At 46.8% G+C, this 21752-nt stretch overlaps 1 protein-coding gene across 1 annotated transcript; it reads left to right on the top strand.

The window, feature by feature from the left end:
• The first annotated feature begins 2868 nt into the window (after positions 1–2868).
• Positions 2869–21717, top strand: PSMB7 (proteasome 20S subunit beta 7). The gene is made up of 8 exons (XM_058037897.1): positions 2869–2975; positions 3171–3264; positions 3441–3538; positions 3848–3988; positions 4509–4624; positions 10605–10663; positions 20916–21067; positions 21549–21717. The coding sequence occupies exons 1-8, from the start codon at positions 2914–2916 to the stop codon at positions 21658–21660; spliced, it is 834 nt and encodes a 277-aa protein (XP_057893880.1). The 5' UTR covers positions 2869–2913; the 3' UTR covers positions 21661–21717.
• Positions 21718–21752: the final 35 nt, after the last annotated feature.

Below are 21752 nucleotides of genomic sequence, written 5' to 3'. Positions count from 1 at the left end.
GTAAGCTCACCTTCTGTCCTGCCTGGGCAAACACTCGCTCCATTAGCTTTGGTTTAACCACAGGTTGGTAAAGTTTGAGTCTGTCTAGTTCTGATGCTGTCAGAATTGTATTGAAATTCTCCTGACAGATCCTTGGCTTGCAGCTCGTTAACAGATCGTTGTTGAGGCGAGATGTTTGAAATTGGAGCGGTTTGGAGCAGGAGAGACACATGGTGCATTCATTCTCCGGTTCAGCCCTTCTCTCCCTGCCTGGCTGCACTCCTGACACAAGTTCACCTTGGGACATTGCAGGAGCTGCTGTTTGGGGGTCAGGAGCACACACCAGCCAGGAGTGTGCTGGCATGGGCACCAGGCACAGCCTGGTGAGGGCCAGGAGCACCACCAGGGCTCTCCCTCCTGGCCAGTTTGCTTTGCCTCTGACCAGCTCTAATGAAAACCTGTCCTGGGCAGGGCTGGTGGTGCAGAGGCCAGCCTCACCCTGTAAGACTTGGCTTTTCCAACTCCTTCATTCTAGAGAGCAAAAAACTGCTGGTGATTTCCTGCAGTCACCCTGCAACAGCGTGTTTGCCTCTCACACTGCAAGAGCAGGTGCAAGCTTCGTGGAGGAGAACCATACTGAAGATCCTGTTCAACGTTCCAAGTTACCCAACGTGTCTTCAAAAGGTCCAAGAACTCAAGATGCCATTTGTCATTCACACTTTGAGAAAGCACTGAACACAAAAGTGGGAGAGCAGGCAGGTGTCGGTGCAGGCACCAAAATACCTGGGAGTCTGTACATGACACACAGACAGAGCTCAGCACCTGCTGAGATAGCACCAAACATTCTCCCATCCCAAGCAAGTTCTAAAAAACGTGTCTGGGGCGCTATTTAACTTCCCTGTCAGATGTCTTGTAGGATGACAAACCTGGATTGCAGCTTTGTTAAGGCTAGAAACAGATTTCAGGACTGCTTTAAAAAAAATATAAAGGGAAAATTTTGCATTTTTCAGGCTTGGGTGCAGTTCACTGCAGCAAGTTGAGGTGAGCTCTGAGGTGTGCAGCCCTCTGAGTGTTCCCAGATGTATAACCAGCACTTTTTTAGAGATGGGATCAGAGCATTAACAATTAATTGGACCTGGCACTCTCCGTCCCAGTGTTTATTCTTCTTATGGACTTTTGAACTTGCCCAGCTTGTCAGAACAGCAGCATCCTCCAGCCCTGCACGAGGGGGTGCCCAGGGACGCCTCCTGTCACCCTCCATGGCCTCGGGGACACCAAGGGGCTCTGGAGGACACCAGCAGACACTGCTGTCTGCAGCCACACCAGCATTGCTGTGTACAATACTTTGCTATACAAATACAGCAGGTGTGGGAAAGCCCACGGCAGACGATCAGAGATTTTATCCTTCACACCATCAGTTGTATCTCCATCAGTGGCACTGGAAACAGGCATCCCAGGCAGCAGGGGAGAGACAGGGCTGTGTGAGCCCCTGAGGCAGGCGTTTCCCTGCAGTAGATGGGGCTGGTGGAGCACAGGGCACCTCTGGAGCAGGGAGGAGAGGCACCTGCACGTCTGCAAAGGGCCAGCCCTGCGTACCTGCAGGGTGGGAGAGGCTCTCTGCCTCTGGAAGGTAAGGCAATAATTGTGGGACATCTGCTTGGTTGTCAAGGACCAAAAGGGAAATAAAGCTGTTGTCCCCTCTAGCTAAAACCTGCTGTTTCCTTTTCCCCAGACTCCCCACCACCAACTGCTCCACAGTTTACGTGCCAATCCAATTTTGATGCCTGTAATTCACCCCAGAGACTGTTTATTTTAACTTTATCAAGTGAAGAGAAAAACAACTGTGTTAGAATGAAAAAAGAGCATCTGGCAGCAGGATATTCTGTCTCTCAGACAGTTTCCCAGCTTTACTGGTGCACAAGAACATGGGATTTCAGTTACCCAAGGGCTGAAAGGAGGGGAGAAGAGCGTGCAGAGCACAGTTTCTCTGGGTGTTTACTTGAAGGATGGTCCTGCCTGGTCTGGTGGCTTTTTTCTGCAAGACTGCCACTGGGGTTTGGATTTCTTCCCCGTTTTTGTTCTCTCCCATTGGCAAGTGTTTTTGAGCATTGGAGGGAAAAGTAGACATTGCCCAGTAGCTTTGCCCACCCATCCCGTTTTTGTTGTTCATCTGGAGAACACCCTGATGGACAACACTAATTTTTCAATAATTAGGAGGGACAGTGCAGACATGCAGGTCTGGTTTGACACAGGGGACCCTGGGCTCCTTTTCCTGCAAGAGAAAGGGTGTCAAATAATTAATATTTAATATTTTGAACAAACGGCACTTTATTTTTTTAATCAATGAGGTTTTTAATTTCAGACACTTGTAATATCTAGAAAGCAAATGTGTGTGAACTTTGGAAAAATCTCACTCTGCCTTGCTTTTTGCGCATTCTTTCTGCAGATGTTCCAGAAGTTCTGCTCTCTGTGGATACATCTGAGCATTCCTTTAATGGTTCGGGACACCGGAGGAAAAGTTAAACTGGACACTGGATGTAGTTTATTCAGAAAGCACTAAATTAATTTTAGCGACATACAGCTAAACTCCTGCAATTTTGAAAATGGTTTTTTGTTTGGTTTTTTGTTTGGCTGGTTGGGTTTTTTTGCCACAGAACCATTCCATTGCCAGCACGTCGGCTTGGGGTCGGCTTGGGGTCTGTTTTGGGTCGGTTTCGGGACGGTTTTGGGTCCGTTTCGTGCCCCGCCCGGCCCCGCCCATCTCTGCCCCGCCCGGCCCCGCCCATCTCTGCCCCGCCCTGTCAGGCCCCGCCCATCTCTGCCCCGCCCCTCAGCGCGCGGCCCCGCCAGGCCCCGCCCCTCAGCGCGCGGCCCCGCCGCCATTTCGCTGCCCCGGAAGCGCTCGCGCGCCCCCCCTCCCGTGCCCGGCGGAACATGGCGGCCGTGTCGGTGCTGCGCGCGCCCGCCGGCGGCTTCAGCTTCGACAACTGCGCTCGGTGAGGCCGGGAGCGGCACGGGGCCGGGAGGGGACCGCGGGGCCGGCGGGGGGGAGCGGCACGGGGCCGGGAGGGGACCGCGGGGCCGGCGGGGGGGAGCGGCACGGGGCCGGGGGAGCGCGGGGCAGGGCCGGGCCGGGCCGGGCGGCGGAGGCGGCACCGTTCCGCCCGGCCCCACCGCCCGCTGTGTTGCAGGAACTCGCTGCTGGAGGCCGAGCTCGCCCAGAAGGGGCTGCGGGTGCCCGCGCCGCGCAAGACCGGCACCACCATCGCCGGCGTCATCTTCAAGGTAAGGCGGGCGGCGGCGAGGCCGGGCCGGGCCCGCGGCGGCGGCTCCGCGCTGCTGAGTCAGCCCCGGTGTGCCCGGCCCGTACCGACCCGGCCCGCTCCATCCCGGCCCCATCCCGGCCCCCGAGCTTCCCCGGAGGAGGTCGCGGCCTGGGGAATAATTCTCCCTTCCTGCAGGATGGCGTCGTCCTCGGAGCGGATACGAGAGCAACTGAGGGGATGGTTGTTGCTGACAAGAACTGTTCCAAAATACACTTCATTTCCCCTAATATCTAGTAAGTGTTACAGTGCTTTGTTGGGTAGTAAATTGTTTATTGGGTACGTTATTGCGTATTGTTGGTACTGGGGCTTTTAGCGTTGTTCTTTACTAAGAGCAAATTCTAAGCTCTGTTTCAAAATGATGTTTTATTAGCAAAGCTTCGGGGTTTATGGCATTCCATTTACACTTAAGTGGGCTCTCTTGTTTCACACTCTCTGTGTGTGAACTTAATTCCCTCAATTTTACAATGAGAAAGTTTCTGCTTGTTGCCTGAAGCATGGAGGTTTCTGTCTCCTTTTCCTCACTTGCTGATGACGTTCCTCAGCTGCTGCGGTGCGGGCACAGCTGCAGACACCGAGATGACCACTCAGCTGATCTCCTCCAACCTGGAGCTGCACTCCCTGTCCACGGGCCGGCTCCCACGAGTGGTCACTGCCAACAGAATGCTCAAGCAGATGCTCTTCAGGTAACTGGGGGGTTTCTTGTTCATCCCCTGTGCTGGTAGAACCACCAAATAATGCTTAAGGAGTGTCCTATCTCAGCCTGCTTCACCGTCATAACTTCAGGACTTCTTTCATAATTGCCCTTTGCTTCTTGGGCTTGTTAACTGAGATGGAAGAGAAATGGAGTCTGTGGTGTTTTACAGAATTATGCAGCAATCACACAACAAAAGTAGAAGGGTATTAGTTTAATACATAATCCCACCCATGAAAACTGCTGTGTATCCTTGTGGTGAGAAGGCTATACCAGTAACAGAGTAATGTGCAAGCTTATAAAGCTGGGAGTGGTTTGCAATAGAATCACTGCCTCAGAAAGTCTGCTGGACCCTGAAATAAGCCATATTTTAGTACATTTCTCACTCTATTGCTGCCAGCTGGTGAACGCAGCCTGTTCAGTGCAGGGCTGCACCCGCTGGCTGGGGAGCAGTTCCCAAGCCCTGTATGGTGTTGAGCAGCCCCAGACTCACAGACAAACCTTGCTCCCAGGTACCAGGGCTACATCGGGGCCGCGCTGGTGCTGGGGGGCGTGGACGTGACGGGCCCCCACCTGTACAGCATCCACCCCCACGGATCCACCGACAAGCTGCCCTACGTCACCATGGGTGAGTGCTGCTCCGGGGCCAGGGCACGGAATGCCTCGCACTGGTACCTACAGGGCTTTCACTTAGAGCCCTTTGTGTGCTGGGAGCTGGGTGGGCATCAGACCACAAAGATAGAGTTGTGCCTGGGTTTATAAGGCAGGTGCACTGTTCTGTTGCCTCACATACGTGGGCTAGGGTAAAGCTCAGCTGCCAGGAAACTGATATTGGGAATGTTGCTCTGTGTGTTCCACACCTTAAAGCACAAGAATTGTGGGATTCCCAAAATCTTGCTGAGAGAAACAAAAAAATTCCTAAGAAACTTGATTTGCAGGTTGTCCCAACTCGTGGCGTGTACAAATTCACTTGGGGAACTTGTGTATTGTTTGGAAGACTTGGGTTATTTTAAAAGGAAGCTTGTGTTTGATAGAGCCATGGAAGTGTAAGGAAAAGTTCAAATAAATATATCAGAGAGCTAATCTGAAAACCAACTGTTTTAGATTAGCAAATCAGCCTGTGCCTGGTGCAGCTTTTGAGCTGCTTCTGTGGTGGGGAAATACACATTTATGGATTCTCATTAATATTTTCTGTTTCTGGCTGGCATCTTTGGCTAGAAGAGCTGCTCAGGAGGCGGCGGAGGTTCCTGTTCTCGCGGGTGGCGGTGTAGCGAGGCCGGGCTGATGAACGCCCGCAGTCAGCGCCGGGCCGGGCCGGGCTGGGCTGGGCGCTGCGGCGGCCGCTGGGTGGCGCCGGCGGGCCGGGCACGGCGGGCCTGCCGCGTGACGTCATCGGGGGCCGTGAGGGCTGTGGGGCTGCGGAACCGGCCCGAGCGGGGCCATGGAACCGCGGAACCGGCCCGAGCGGGGCCGTGGAACCGCGGAACCGGCCCGAGCGGGGCCCTGGAACCGCGGAACCGGCCCGAGCGGGGCCGTGGAACCGCGGAACCGGCCCGAGCGGGGACATGGAACCGCGGAACCGGCCCGAGCGGGGACATGGAACCGCGGAACCGGCCCGAGCGGGGCCATGGAACCGCGGAACCGGCCCGAGCGGGGCCATGGAACCGCGGAACCGGCCCGAGCGGGGCCATGGAACCGCGGAACCGGCCCGAGCGGGGCCATGGAACCGCGGAACCGGCCCGAGCGGGGCCATGGAACCGCGGAACCGGCCCGAGCGGGGCTGTGGGTCCGCGGAACCGGCCCGAGCGGGGCCATGGAACCGCGGAACCGGCCCGAACGGGGACATGGGGCTGCAGGGAACCGGCCCGAGCGGGGCAGAACGGGGCTATGGAACCGGCCCGAACGGGGACATGGGGCTGCAGGGAACCGGCCCGAACGGGGCTATGGGGCTGCGGAACCGGCCCGAACGGGGCAGAACGGGGCTGTGGGGCCGCGGAACAGGGCCGAACGGGGCCATGGGGCTGCAGGGAACCGGGCCAAAGGGGGCTATGGAACCGGGCCGAACCGGGCTGTGGGAACCGCTCTGCTCTCCGCACATGCTGGCTTTCCTGCCTCAGTTTTAAAAGCTTTACATCGCGGCCTGTCAGGAAATGCTGGCAGCTCCTCTTTCCCTCCACAAAAATAGCACAGTAGCAGGCTTAAGTTCAAACGAGGGGGCCGTAGAATATCAGAGGGTTCAGTTCCGTTTAGCTTAAACTTCAGTTTGCTGCGGGCAGTACCAGGTGTGTGTGGTTCTTTTCGGCCACGCTGTCAGACAAAGCCCCTCTCAGCATCAGGGTCCTTCACCTTCCCACCCCTGGTGCTCTAATAAAAAATTAGGTAATGCATATAGGTGAAAGATAGAATCGAGACAGCAGAAAAACTATGAAAAGTCAAATTTAAGATAATAGTTGGAAATGTATTTCAGTCTTACTTAGACTAATCTACTGGTTTTTGGGGGTATTTTATCCCAAATGTTCAAAAGGCGGTTTATTAAATCAGGGAAGGTGTGTATGGCCAATTAACTTCTGGAAATTAACTAGGAAAGGTGGTTGAGAAGTTGAGTTTTATTCTGGTGTGCCAGTCTGTCTGGATGGACAGTGGTGTCCCGCCTTGCAGGAGAGATTTAAAGGGTACACAGTGCTTACTCAGGAGCGAGAACATCAAATTAAACTGTTTATGCTGACAAAGGACAAAATTGGATTTCAGCAAACGATGCAAGATTGTCTGATTGCTTGGCTTGTCTAGGAAAGCTTCTGGCCAAGGCTTATAATGAAATGCATGCATAAAATTAAAGCACTTGAAGTGTGTAGTTGAGCTTTCGGAAGCAGGCGGAGTGCTCAGGAGTCTCTGGTGGCCGGAGCTGCTCCCCTGGTGCCAGTGGTGCTTCATATTCATAAATCAGCTCTTCATTGCAGTGGCAGTGTCGTGCTGCAGAGCAAGAACTCCCACTGCTGGGAGCCAGCCCCCAGCCAGGAGCCAGCTGAAAAATGATCCTGGTCCAAGGGGCTGCCGAGATCATGGAATTCTTACCTGGGATGAGCAGCAAATTGAATAACAATGAGTGCCTGTGAATAAATGCCCTGTCAGGGAGCCTTGGCAGTGATGGATGAGCAAGTGCTCAATGTTGCTCTCCAAGCTCAGCTCATCCTCTGGTGTGGCAGCAAACAGGTCCTTGGGTGAGGAGAGGGACTGTACCTGGCAATGAGAACTTGTCTTCAGTGAAGGTTCTGCTGAAAAGATCCAGTGCATCTGCTTTAGAAAAGTTCCTGCAGTTCTGATTCACAGTGAAAATTATTGTGAGCTGCACTTTGCTATGTATCAATAATTATCTTTCACTTAAAATCAGTACTGAAGTGGCACAACTGGTTGAGTGAAGACCAGATGGAATTTTTACAGTCATTTTATTAGAGTTGCATGCAGAAAATTTAACACCTTGGTTGGCAAAAATCAGGAAAGCACCAGTGTTACTTAAAAAAGAGAACAGTAAATTCTCTTATCGTTTCCTAACTTACCTGGTTCATACTGAGAAGCATTTGCCTCGGAGTAGTTCAGCTTCTGTAGTTCTGTAGAATTTGTTTGCAGTCAATATTTTTATGTATGTAGGTATTAGATTAATGCTTCCTGAATATTTGGTTCTGAAGTGTAGCTTACTGCAAATATATGCAAAGTAAATTCTTTGGAATTGAGATGGCATTTTTTACTTGATGTTAAGTGTAAGCATTCTTAGAAGATAGTGGATTTTAAAGATCTGAATGGATTTCTTCCTGAGTGCTATATAATACAAATAAATTATGACTTTGCTAATTATCCTTTACACATTATCACACAGCTTTCCTGGACGTTTTAATGGATTTGGGGTTGAGCTGCTGCTGAATGTGACCTGGTAGTGGCTCACCGTGTGTATGAGGTGGGGAATCCATCCCAAGTTAATGGATGGTGTTTTGCTGTGTTTGGATTTTATCCTTCTCCAGACTTTATGTTTGGGAATTGTGAAGCTTGTTTCTGCATAAAGGCAAAGCATGCTTGTTAAAAATGAATTATTGGTGGCCACTGAGTGCACGGACAAGAGAGCAGCTGTTTCCCCACACACAAACAAGTTCTCCATAGACCCTTAATATCCAAGTTTTCTGTGTTTTTATAGGAGCTGCAATAAGAAAACCGTGCTTGCAATGTTTACTTAAGTTCCCAGTTTTATTGCCTGCTCTCCTGTCACAATGCAGCTTTCAGGAGGCAGCTGGAGAGGCTGGAACATTGTGGGGCTCTTTGGAAGGCCAGTGGGGTGGGACAGGGATGCTTGGCTGTGCTGGGAGGCTTTTGCTGAGGGAAATTTGAAATGTAAGCTTCTTTAGGATTTATAAGCACCAGAGAAAAAATGAAGCAAGTCTATTCAGCTGTTCCAGCTTCCTGTTCTGCTAGAACCTCCTTAGGATCTTGGTTTTCAGATGTAAATGTCTCCATGTAGGTTTAATTAAGTTAAGACTTTAAACAACTCTTTGAAAATTTACATTATAGGACTGTCTGGATTTATTTATTTAAGGTTGATAGTAGATTTGGCATTTATTTGTGTCTCGGCAACATAGTGAGATAAATAATTAAGTGTAATTCTTTATGTATAAAGGATTTCATGTACTGTAACACAAAATTCCGCCAGCCTTTTTCATTTTTCTGTTTCTTGTCTCTAAGTTACTGATTTCCTGTCCATAGTTCTTTTGGGAACTTCTTAAAAGGAGCTGGAGGAATTCAGCATGAGCCGTGTATGCAATTGTTTTGTCAATAATTATTTATTTGTCACTAGAAGTTTTAAGAAATTAAGATCACTTTTCCCCAAGTAAATAGCTAATGTAGTAATTTTGGTCAGATATTACATTTTGAGTTTTCTTTTTTTGCACTTTTTCTCGTCTTTGTACTCTGATTTTGTAAACCTTTCCCCAAGAACAGGGTTGTTTCCAGCTTTGAGGCTTCCCACTCAGCTCATGGTCGGCCTTCATTTGGGAATAGCAAGAATGTTTGGGCTTGGTTTGAGACCATAGCCCAGATTTTTTTTCCCTCTCATTAGAAATATTCCTGTATAATTCCAGAAGAATTATTGTTTTATTGTTCAGGTTCCTTTATTTGTTTTGGCACATGCTTTATTTTGACCTTGTTTGAAGGGTCAGTAAAATTCCTTTTATTTGTGATTTGTTCTGTGATATCAGCTGTTTGCATCAGCAGTTCAGTTTTGCTATTAGTTGCTTTAAAATCTTCTTTATTCTCAGTTTCAGCATTTAAAAAATGGAGTTGTGTATTGCTCCAAGGTGTAAATGAATAGTCATTGCCTGCAATACAAGTGCATACTTAGAGTGTCCTACTGCTTTTAGATGTGATGTATTTGGTACTGTAAAGGTAATGATCCTCAACCACAGCAATATTCTGTAACAGGAATATCTGTCATATTCATCAGGATTACCATGTTCATTGATTTGTGTCTGTAAATCTGCTGTTTCAACCCTTTAAATTTGATCTATAATTGGACCTCCTTAAATGGTTCAGCTAAGGTAGTCTGTATTTTCTCAACAGTGTCACTGTCAGCTTCTCCTTTTTCATTATACATTCAGCAGACTTGATAAAATCAGCAGGACACCTCATTTGAAACTGTTTAATCGCTGCCTTTTGCTTTCACTAAACCATTGAGGTGGTCAAGCGATATACACAAATCATTTTAAATAGGAAATATGGCTTTCTCTGTGACCCAGCTAAACAGATAGCACTATGCAAAACAAGTTAAAAAGTAATAAATGCCAAAAAATCTTCTAATTGGAGTAAAAAATTGCAGGTAACTTTATTCACTCCCCAAAAGTAGTGCTCTCTGAAATATGGGTAGGGCCACCGACAGACAAGAAAATCTTCCTGAAGGCTCACTCTTTCTGAACAAAGCAAGTTTACAGTTTCAAATAGTACCATCCTGCTTTTTGTGTATAAATGTGACAAAAAGCACATTTATAACCTTGCAGTCACGGTGCTTTGGGCAGAGATGGCTCCTGTTCCATCACTGCACTTGTACTTGGTCCTTTCTGCAGAGGAACGTTAAACTCTGCCACTTTGTTCAGCTGTTATTGCTCATTATTGTAAAAATAATGGCACAGAGCAGGAGCACAATTAACTGTTTAACTGCAGGGGAAATGTGCTGGTGGCAGCAGCCCCTGCCCTGTCCCACTGCTGGGCTGCTCATCCCCAGCCTTGGAGCCATCTCCTCTCTCCTGCAGCCCTCCAAGAGGGGCAGGAGGGATGGAGGAGTGGGGACTGCAAACCGTGGCATTCCCCTGAGTCTCTGTTTCTAACCCCACTTTTGTACCTTATGTTGAGGATGGTGAGGAGGAAAGGCAGTCAGCATGGGCCTGTGCTGAGTCTGTGCCCAGAGCTGAGCCCCAGGATTGAATCGGGTTCTCACAGTGTACACACTGTACCGTGCAGAGGAAGCTGTGCTGGGCTTGGTTTGTTTGTGCTGATGAGATGCAGTGTATTTTTCTCTAAAAAAGTGCCAAACCTGAATGCACTGGCTGAAGGGCTGTCCTGGTGTTGTCCCACAGGTTCTGGATCGCTTGCGGCCATGGCGGTATTTGAAGATAAATACAAACCCGACATGGAGGTAAGTCCTGGCTTTTTGAACCTCAGCCTTTCTTCTCTCAGCAGTCCTCGTCACCATAAGAATATAGGAGGTTTAAAACTGTTAAAATTAGGTAAATATGCTCTGGTGTTGCTGCACTTAAAATGTACTAATGTCAGCTTTCTGCAAAGCTGTAAAAATTGGCGGGTAAAATAAATAAATTTGCAAGAAGCTGTATATATATATGGGAGAATGTGTGATTTGAATGTATGTGAAGGCTTTAAAAACATACAGCTTACTGGTTATAGTTTACTTCAGCAATTTACCAGCCCTTGCACAGTCAATATTTTTGTTTTTCTGTCCTTCTATCCATCTCTCTCAGTCTTGAAAAGAGAATGCATCTAAAAGTCTTCAGATGCTCCTCATTTTTGTAATGCAGCTGATGTGGGTCAGTGATGGTCCTATAAATCCTCAGTTCTTCTCTACAAAGCTGGTAAATGAAGTTTAAAATGTGAGATGATCTCCTGTACATCTCCTGACAAATCACAATGTGCAATTCCAGCAGGTGTTTAAAAAAGCAGTCAGCTGCCCCACCTTGTTTTGAGAAGTTTGCCATTAGTTAATTGCTTCAGCATTAGTATAAAGCAGTTCTCCAGTTATCCCTGGCACCTCCTGTCAGTACCTAAGCAAGAGTTGTAGGTGTGCAAAGTTAGGGACAACAGTGGGATCAGGATTGCTGTGATTTGGGCAGCATGTGAAGATGCTGGACTTCTGGCCTGCAGTGTATTTACAATTGGTATCAGAAATACTGGAGTATGTTTAGTGGGCTCCCAGGTGGCTCTGGGAAGGATCCTCACACCAGATGGCCGACAGAGCCACAAGACAGAGAGGAAGGCTCTGTTTTTCCCTCTGCCCTCGTGCTGCTGCAGCAATGAGAGTCTCCTTGTGCAGCCTCCTGTGTGACTGTGCACTTGGCATGTGTGCCATCCGCTGCAAACACGGACTGCAGTCCCTGGGAGCAGCAGCTCCAGCACAGCACTCCTCTTTCCAAGATACAAATGGCAAAGAGCTGTGCTGTGCAACTAAAGTTTTCATTTATTCTCAGCTAGCTTTCAAGCTTAGATTTTAAGTCATTTCTTGTGTTAGAGCAACCAAAAAAGGCACCAAAAACCTGTAAATCTCTAAATTTTCCTATTTAGAAAGGTCATCCTCATTAAACTGTCTTCACACACAACCATAAGTGGCAGCAGATAGTCACTTATAACAAGCCTGTAGAAATGCAGCCTACCAATTTGTTGAAATAGATATTTAGATCTTTGAGACTTGCATGCACCTTAACCCTTCCTTTGGTTTTCCTGCGTAATCTGTTATCTAATAACAGTTCAGGAATTGTATTAACCAAACCAGCAAAGTTTTATATGGTAAAGTTCAATGGTACTCAAACACTTCCTCATATTCTGTTATGGCTGTGAGTTTGTATTTACATTCCAAGTCAGATGTGGGATTTTTTTTTCAATTAATTAATAAAATAACAAATATTTCTATTGATATGAATCCAAATTAAATATGAAATATGCTATGCATATTTTACATAAAACTGGCTACAAAATGGCAATGAAGATAAAATTGCTGGAGATTCATTTAATAAAATTGGTAGAAAATTATTATTTTTTTCTGTCAAGATCAATGCTCCTTTCTTTTGCACTAATTGTCAGAATAGCTTGCTAGGGCTACTGGAGGGTAGTGGTGTGCTTCAAGACCATCACATCACAGAAAAATGATTCAAAGGCAAACTGTCCTGCACCCTCTGGTATCAACTTGCAAATTAGCATCTGGAATGTAATTAAACAAGCTTAATGAAAGTAGCAGCTGAATACTACTGGAAAAGACAATCAGCTTTTTTGCCTCTGATATATATTCTGTACTATTGAAGCTGATCACCAAATGCATCGTGTGAGCACAGTTAAAAAAAAATTAGCATTTATTTGAAGAATAGGAACTGTTTTTCATTCTGTTATGCTTTTGGCATGCACTGGTGTCCCAGGAGAGCCATGCCACAGCAGATAGTGCACAATATTTATAAATCCATGACAGGCAATAATAGCAACTTGAAAAATTCTTTTGCTAGAATTTCAAGTTGAGAGCTGCCAAAAGCTGAGAGGATCAAATCTGCAGTGGCAGCTGCTGTGCCCTACAGTTAGAATCATAGACTTTGAAGATGCTCAACTAAAAAAAATAAAAAAAATAATAAAATAAAAAAAGACTGCAGGCTTAGCCAATTTTTGCAGGTTTCTAGAGCCCTGGCTCTCTGCCTTTTGAAGATGAGTTGCTGAAGCTTCTCCCAGTGCCTGAGGCATGCTAACACCAGCAGGATGTGTTTTTTTCCATAGACTTAGTGTGTCTTCAGATTTCAGTAGCACATGCTTTGTCAGTGCCAGCTGTGATGGTCCTTCCCTGGCTGCAGTGCTGGGAGAGGATCTTTCCCCCCTGTCCTTCAGGGGAGCTCTGGAGATGGATGGTGACGTCCCCGAGTGCCACTCGCGAGCCTGATTTATGGAGGCAGGGTTTGTTTGTGGGGAAGGAGGGCTGGCCTCTGGAGGAACCATTATAGATCGCTGAGGATGGGAACACTTTCAGCCCTGAAGGCCTCTAGATGCTTCAAAAATGTAATGCCAAGCACCTAACTACTGTGGAACAATATTAATCTGTCATGTGGGCAGCTATAGATCTGCTTTAAAAAACATAAGTGGAAGAACAGCACATCTAATGGAGTGTTTCCAGCTTAGATCTTTCATTGGAGCCAATTTTTCTTCCAATAGACTCACCACTGGTTTTAAACCTTACAGTCATTTTGTAAATGCATTTGTGCCTTCTGGTGTTAAACAATAGCAAAGAAATACTTTGAGTCAGTGGATATGGAAAGCATTGTGAGCTGGGGAAAAAAGTGTACAGTATTAAATGCTGGAATTCTGCATTTATCTGTGGTGGTTGAATTCCTCAGGAGATGGGGAGGGGGATATATTTTCTTCTGCTATTTGATTTCTGGTGTTTGAAAAGTAGAAGCATTTTGTTTGTAGAATTACTTGATGCTCAGTGGGGCTATGTTGTAGACTTCTTGTTTAAGCAAGGAAAGGTTGCTTGTAAGTTCATTTCTTTTCTGTATTTCATCAAAACAACCAGGTTTAATAAAAAGAGGGTCCAAAAGGAAGAGAATCAGAAGCCTCAGAAAACAGAACTTTTGCAAAGAAAAGAAAGTAAATCTTGGAGTAGCAAGTTAGGAGAATAACAGGTGGAAGACAGGAGATAGGAGACAGTCTGACAGATATTTATTTCTAGGATAGATCACCACAAAGGTGTGAGATTATACTTACAGTCATTTCGACTATTTCTTAAGTGTGGCAGGAAATCAAGTGGTGCTGAATAAAAACAAAAATACCCTGGAGGGTAAGAAAGATGAGTAAGAGAGGACTGTTCTGAGGGTGTTCCACATGGAGCACAGACCTCTTGGTGCTGCAGCAGCTGTGCTGTCCCAAAAGCTGCAGCTGGCTGTCCCCTGGTGTGCCTCAGTGACCCGCCTGCAGTGGGGGCTTTGGCTCACCTGTTTGGGTGGGATCTGCATGGGCTGGGAGCCATCTGGTGAGCAGTTTGGTGGGCACGTTTGGGAGGAGAGGTTTTTGAGGCACTTCTGAGTAGCCCCTAAGCCATAAGTGAAGTAGCTGAGGAACAGAGAGCTTTCCTCAGGATGCTCCATGTGCTCTGGGATCTTTGCAGTATCAAAATGGAAAGTAGCCTAATGCAGCTTTTGCTGTGCACCTCTAATTTCAGTAAAAAAATGCATCAGGCACAAAATATGAAAACATGTAACTTTCTTCCATTTTTAAGCAGCTGACACACAGATCCTTCAAATGTTCCTGTGCTCACATTTCCTACATTTCCTGTCCCTCAATGTGGTAGAATTATTTTTGTTTATGAACTAGTGACAACAATGCTGAGCTATTTTTGGGCTCTGTCACAAGTCTCTGATGTGCAGCAGTAGTTGTCTCCGTGGCCCTGGTGCTGTGTGACAGGGAGGGAGCGGTGACAGGCTGCAGATGAGCCCGGTTCATTAGCGATGGTGATCAGCTCTGGGCTCAGGTGTGGCAGCCGCGCCGATCCCGCAGCTGCCACTGCTGCTTTAATGACTCTGCAGGACAGTCACCACTTGCTGCGAGGTTTGTGGGCTCCACTCTGGCAGCAGACAATGGAGATCAAGCCAGACTATGGGAGTTAGGCTGGAGAGCCTGCCTGAGATACTTGAACCCCTGTGGGTGTCAAACACGGAATTAAGTAAATGGGGGGGGGAGATGAGACGAAATCTGACTTGGTGAGCAAAAATCAGGACTTTGTGTTTCTGTGCCTGTGTATTTCATTATCCAGTGACAGCAACTGAGGCTGTTAGTGGCATATCTTCACTCCTTGCTGCCAGAGCTTGTGGCACTGCAGTTTTCAGCTTTCCTGACATAGCTGTGTTCGTGTCTCCTGGAGACAGGGATTTCCATGGGTAAATATCAGGTCTTAGTGCATACAGTCAGCCAGAAAATAAAGGCTTATCATACCTGTTTCTTATTGTTAGGTTAGATCACAATTATCCCGTGGCAGCCTGGTTTCTGCCTGACACGTTGGACAGTTTGTACTGTTTTCATCATCTTTCACAGAACTGCGCCGTGGATCGATTTCCTTTGTGGAACTAGTGTTAAACAGGAAATCTGGGCTGATTTGGAATATGCCAGCTAGGTATGCCTGGCATGGTGGGATTGCAGGAGAGGTGTTTTGTGGGGTGCTTTCTGAAGGAATGAAAGCCTGGTTTGTGTGCTGAAGTCAGGGGGACACTGCCGGCAGCACCAGTCTGAGATCCCAGAGATACCCAGCAGTGCTGCCTTCCAGTTTGCTGATTGCAGACTGTATCAAGGGAAATAAATGTTACCTTTGTTTAAATTGGGCCTTGCTGCATGTCAAAGAGCAACAATTTCTTCACCTTTATGAAAGTAACAGTTAAACTTTGTCCGTAATAATGTAGACAAGCTGGCCAGAAGCAGGGCTCTGTGTTAAGGGATCATTTCACTGCACAGGGTAGGGGGAGGACAGGTAATTATTTTTGATGCATTTCTCAGGAGCAGGTGTTCCAGTTTAAATTGTTCCAGTTTGTATATCTCCCATAACTGCAGAACACAGGCAAAATGTCCTGGAAGATATTTCACATGGCACGCAGCCCGAGCGCTGCTCCCGCGGCGAGGCCGGCGGGGCTGAGGGCAATTGCTGGGAGGGAGCAGGGAGGAGGAGGAGGAGGGAGCCAGCCTGGCCTTTATGGAGCATTTTGGTGTGTTAGGAAGGATATATTACCAGAGGGCCCAAGGCTTCTTTTCCAAATAAAACATTGACCTTCATCCCCTTCCATCCTTTTGTCAGAGGTAAAGCAGTGGTCTGATGGGCAGAGTTTGCTTTATTTGAAGCCAGACATGTTATTGCTTGATATTATTTTTTTTATATACAGTAAGATAAAGTAACTTTAACCATAGTGTTTTGCAGGGTTTGCATATCTGGGTGGCTGAGGGTTGGTGTGTTACTGCAGAGCAGCACAGAGGGGCCAGAGGAGGAGCTGCAGCCTGGCAGGATTTGCAGCTCTGGTGCTGTTAAGCCAGTTCCAATTTTGAGAATCGGTTCCCTAAAATCCCATGAACTTTACTAAGTGATGGATTGAATGAGTTTTTGTAATCATTCTTAGTTCAGAGAATGGGAATAGTGTTAAAAGAAATCCCATAGTTGTGAGAAGAGCTTGTAATTTAATTCTGTGCCATCGGAAATATGGATTGTGCTAATCCCCGTGTAGGGAATGACATACAGCAACTAATGTTATTGAATAGTAGTTCCGAATCATATAAGTTTCTTGTCTTGGCAGGTAATTTGGCATAAATTGTTAATGTAAATCCAGGTTAGTGGGGAAGACATTATTTTACTAAAAAAGATAAACTGCTGATTAATTCAGTATAGAACTCAATTACAAATTGAAAGTGTCTCTGCGGGACGCCAGTACCCTAAAGACAGCAGATGTTGAATTGATACTCCAGCATATTTCACCCTGGTATGAAATATTAACGTGGTTTATTATACTGGTGGTGTATGATATCAGAGAGGGGGTGGGGATGAGCCTGCGCTCACAGGCAGCTTCCTCAGAACAGGAAAAAACTGTTATCTCTGAGAATAATTACCAGGGACCACTGAGCAGTTTATTTGAAAGTTCTTAGCAGAAGATGGTTAGAAAAATAAGCATTTACTGACACTTCAGTCACAATGAATCCAAACATAAAACACATAGGTCTAATTAAAAAAAAAAATTAAAAGAGACAAGTTCCTTATTCTTGGTCATTCCTTATTCTAAGGCAGGACTGGAAATGCTCTTTTTTGGTGGGGGGAGACTTGTTAAACCTGAGTGGTTTGAAGGACACATAGCAGCCCCTTTCCTGACAGCCAAACCAAATCTGTTCTTGCTGCTGGAGCCTTCCAGCCTCCCCTTACCAGAAACAGAAAGTCCTTTGCTTCTCAGGTTTGTTCTCTTTGGACTTAGAGCAGACTTCATCATCTCTTGCAGGTACAGACTGATCTCCACCCCAGCCCCTCACTCCCCATACACTGCTGATTCTCTTCCAGACTCTAATTATGCTGCTCTAGGTGCTTATGTCCTTCAAGAGGTTTTGCTTTCTACCCCCAAATTCCCAACACTCCTTTATTGATTTATTTTTTGTTGCCATTGTCCTTCCTGAAGCTTCTGATTTTTTTTCTTCGCTTCACACATAAGTCTTGGGGATTCTCATTTTAAGTAATATCAACTTTTTATGTGATAGTATTTGAAAAAATCTCGTTGTAAAAGACTACTATGGTAAGTATTTGCATTTGTTTATTCTTACAAAAAAACTTGTTTATGTTGATATTGTACTGATTGTGCATTGCATTTCAAATCTTTCTAAGAATTGCTTTGGAAAACTGCACAATGTATTGCATCTCTAACAGCATCCTGATGACCTGCAGAAAGGATTAATTTTATTTTTGTAAGAGAAAAAAAAAATCAGGAATTTCTAAAATTTTAAAATCTGGAAAAATCATCTCCTGTTTAACTTGCTTGTGAAGTTACAAAATGTGAGGAAATGGTGTTCACAAAGCCATTCCAGCTGCTCCCTTTGCTGCTAGAGCATGATGATAAACCTGTTTACAGGTTATTAGTGAAGACAGTATTAATACAATGTAGAAGTAGTCTCATCTCCTGTAGGAAAGTCTCTTTTTTCCTTCAGTAGCACTTGAAATTTGGAAATTGCTCAAGTGAGCAGAGAAAGTTGATCCAAGTCATATACAAGAATAATGTGTAAAAGTTGCTCCTTGGTGCTGTTTGGGACTCGTGGCACAGCAGCTGTGAGAGGCAATCCATCAGCTCTGAGTGTCTGCAAACTGCAACTCTCCAGATAACAGGTTTAAAGTAAAGATTTAATACAGCCTCTATCTACTGTGATGTTGCAGTGACAGTTTAAAACTCATTCTCTAAATCTCAGCAGACTTTATAGCCAGCAGTGGGCCCATATAAAGCTTAATGGCATTACAACACATAAATCATCTTTTAAAGATGCTACCAGTAGCGCCAATATTAAATGCAGACAATTGTCTGCGTTATAAATAATTTATCAAACGGCGTTTCAGATGAGCCTTCCGTGCTGAGTTATTTATTTTAGCCTTTGCTGCCCTGCTCCTCAGGCAGGCCCTGCAGGGCCGTGGTCAGTGTAATGAAGCTGTCCCCCAGCTCCGTGCTGACCACGGCAGCGCTGCCGTTTGTCAGGCGCGGGTAAATGGAGCTGCACATTGGAGCCAGGGGACACATCGTGGGCTCTGGGACGGGGACAGACAGATCACCCCATAAAGTGCTGCTTGTCACCGCGGCCTCGCCGTGCACTCCATCACTCGGCTGTAATCTCATTTAAGGAGCGCTGGGGGCCCCAGAGGAGGATATTCCCAGTTAGCTTGGTCTTTGCAACCATAAAGCATGAAGTGCTCCTTTTATATACTCTGAACTTTTAGGGTTTTTTAAGATTAATTATTATAGTGACTCATTGAGGGCCCTGGACTTGAGACTGTGTCAGCACTTTCCTGCTAACCCCTTATTTTGTGACTGTAAGTAGCAGTCCTTGCTGAACTCCGTGCAGGATCTCTGTAAGGAATACTTGGGGTTTTTCTTGTGGCTCTTCTGTTCAGCTTTGTAAATTGTCAGAAGAGGAGCAGGAAGCAGCACTGAGGCAGGGTTTTCTAATGACAATTATTCCATGTTCACAGCCTGAGCTGCACTGTGTCAGTGAAGGAGCTGAGGTTACAGCCTGGGCTCTCTGTGCAGTGCCTGCCTCAGTGCAGTTACAGCTCAGCTCTTCCAACTGCACTTTATTAGGTATTTTTTGAACTATTTTGATAATATGATAGAGTTCATTTTTCAAGCAAATCAGATTTAAATTAGAGGAGTCTGTGAGGTTTGCAGTGTTGACTTAAAAGGATGCAATTAAAAGGAGGAGTGGACCAAACTCCACCTATCTGCTGTAGTTTTCCTAAGCTGCTTTTCTTACACCTAACCCTCATATAGCTTAAAATTACTCTGCTTTTGCTACCACTTAGTTCTTAGACCTACACATACTTCTTTGGTTTATTTCACTATAGTACTAAAATAACCTTTGTCTGCAACAAATTATTGACAGTCTTATGTCAGTTAAGTGAAGAATTACTTGCTTATCAGGATTTTATTGCCCAAAACACTGAAGGAAAGGTACAGGAATTATTTTTGCAGCGTGGCTGTATTGTCCTAGTCAGCTCGGTAGGAAGCATAATTCAATTTATTATTTTTTATGAAGAGTAATAGTTGTGAGACTGGGAGTGAAGTAAGAATCGCTACTGTTTCTGTAGTTTGGTGGAGGCTGTGCCCTGCTGCCATGGCTGTTGGCACAGGAATGCTGCCATTGCCACTGTCCAGAGGGGCAGCAGGGAGTGCAGGGCAGGCAGGAGGTCTGGGCTCCTTGAGCCACACTCGGGGCTGGAGCAGCTGCAGTCAGGGCTGAGGCCCCTGGCACTGCAGCCCCTGGCACTGCTGCTGGCACACACTGGCTGTGAAAATGAGGCATTTTCACAGCTGGTGCATTTATCAAATTCAGCGTTGACCTCATCTCTTGTTCCTGGTGTCTGGTGGCAGAAGATTATTCCAAGGTGTGAAATAGCAGCAAAGCAGTGAGGAGGGAGCCTGGCAGCCTCAGCATTCCAGCAGGATCTGCTGGGTGAGCTGAGCAGCCACTGCTGCACAACCTGGAGATGAGTCCACACCTGTGTGTCCGTGGATGTGTGCCAGCCTTACTGTTTGTGTACTGGAATAGGCAGCTCTAGTTTTCAAGTAACACACCTTTGAGAGAAAGTAAGGGGTCCACATTCTGTGGTTTGTACTTTCTAGGCCACTGAAAAGATTTGTGTATGTATATGGTGTGTGCATATGTCCATATACATATTTATATGTTTTCCTTGCATTCTGACCCCTTGGCCAGGTGATGGGCACAGGCTCAGTGGAGCTGAGGGTGCAGGATGTCCCCTTGCTGGGCAGGGCTCTCCAAGGCCTGTGGTGCCATGGGAAGGGTGCAGGGCTGGGCTGAGGGGCTCTGGCAGCGAGAACATGTCCTTTGACACAATTTAAAATGATACATCAAGAAAGGTTACAGCAGGAGCTGAGGCCATGTCAGATGGTTGCTGATGGCCCTGAGCTGAGTGTGGTACTTTGCTGGTTTGGAATAGCCCCAGCCCTGCCCGGGAGCTGCAGGGGGAGCCAGTGCTGCTGGAGAGGCTGCCAGCCCCATCAGTGCTCCCCAGGCCTCCACAGCAGCACCAGCCATGTGGTACTGCTGAGGGGGGAATGTGATCTTACAGATCTGCTGTAATAGTCTAATGGGTATTTTGATTAGTTTAAAATGTTTCTTAGATACTCCCGACTGCTGTTGTGTAATATGGGCACTGTTGCACAGGGGTTCCTTTTAACTGGTAACTGTGTCTTAGTTAGATCCATTATGTAGCAAAAGTTCCTCTTGTGTTTCACTTCAGTGTTACAAACGTAGCAATCTCAGCATTTTGACTGCAGTGCGGGTGAGTGGAGGGTTGGTGTATCATCTATTGTTCCAAGCTCAGCCTCCACAGGCACAGGGACTCAGAGTCCTGGGAAAAGGCAGCACGGGGGCAGTGACAGCTTTTCCCTTCCCAGGAGGAGGAGGCCAAGCAGCTGGTGCGGGACGCCATCGCCGCCGGCATCTACAACGACCTGGGCTCGGGCAGCAACATCGACATCTGCGTCATCAGCAAGAGCAAGCTGGACTTCCTGCGGCCCTTCGACGTGGCCAACAGGAAGGGGGACAGGTGAGTGGGGCTGGAGCTCCTGTGGGGTCCCTGCTCCGCCTGGCAGGGCCTGTTTGCAGTAATGCCAGTTCTGTCAGTGTTCCCTGGCTGTAGAGCTTTGAACTGCACAGTGCAAAGGAGCGGCTGTAGCAGCAGCTGAACTGAGGCAAATACATTGGTGGAATGATTGTAGAGTTGCAAAATAAGTAAATTCTTGTTCTTTGGTTTTTAGCACAAATGTCCCTCCCCACTTTGAGAGCCCACTGATTTCAATAACAACCCCTTCAGTTATGTGGCAGTGTTTTTGTGAGCAGTTTCCTGCAGTGCTGGTTTATCTGAAACTCTGTCAGTTATTGCAGTCAGTACAGATTTTGCAGTAAGCACAGCCTCTTTACTTTGGACTTTTACAGGAAATGTCTAAAGCTGATCAGTTATAAAATTTTAAATGCAAGTTTTCCTCTGTACCATCTTCAAGACTAACTTTTCCCCATTTCTTTACTAGGTTTGGTAGGTACAAGTGTGAAAAAGGAACAACTGCTGTTCTCACAGAGCATGTGGCACACCTGGAGCTCGAGGTGGTGGATGAGACCGTGCAAACCATGGACACATCCTGAGCCTGGTGGGTGCTCAGAGAGCAGCTGGTACAGAATAAAGAGGCTCTGCCCACTGTCTGTGTGTCTGTACCTGGTGCTGTTGCTGCTGCTTT

The sequence above is a fragment of the Melospiza georgiana genome, chromosome 20 (genome assembly GCF_028018845.1).
Source record: "Melospiza georgiana isolate bMelGeo1 chromosome 20, bMelGeo1.pri, whole genome shotgun sequence".
Lineage (NCBI taxonomy): Eukaryota > Metazoa > Chordata > Aves > Passeriformes > Passerellidae > Melospiza > Melospiza georgiana.
Note: the sequence above shows the minus strand (reverse complement) of the source record. Positions and strands in the feature narration are given on the sequence as shown.

What these genes read in the sequence shown, in the direction of transcription:
- PSMB7 (XM_058037897.1), top strand. Translation starts at nt 2,914, where the DNA reads ATGGCGGCCGTGTCGGTGCTGCGCGCGCCCGCCGGCGGCTTCAGCTTC. An exon ending in CTCAAGCAGATGCTCTTCAG is followed by an intron (nt 3,989 to 4,508) that starts GTAACTGGGGGG and finishes CCTTGCTCCCAG; the next exon opens with GTACCAGGGCTACATCGGGG. An exon ending in GCCAACAGGAAGGGGGACAG is followed by an intron (nt 21,068 to 21,548) that starts GTGAGTGGGGCT and finishes TTTCTTTACTAG; the next exon opens with GTTTGGTAGGTACAAGTGTG.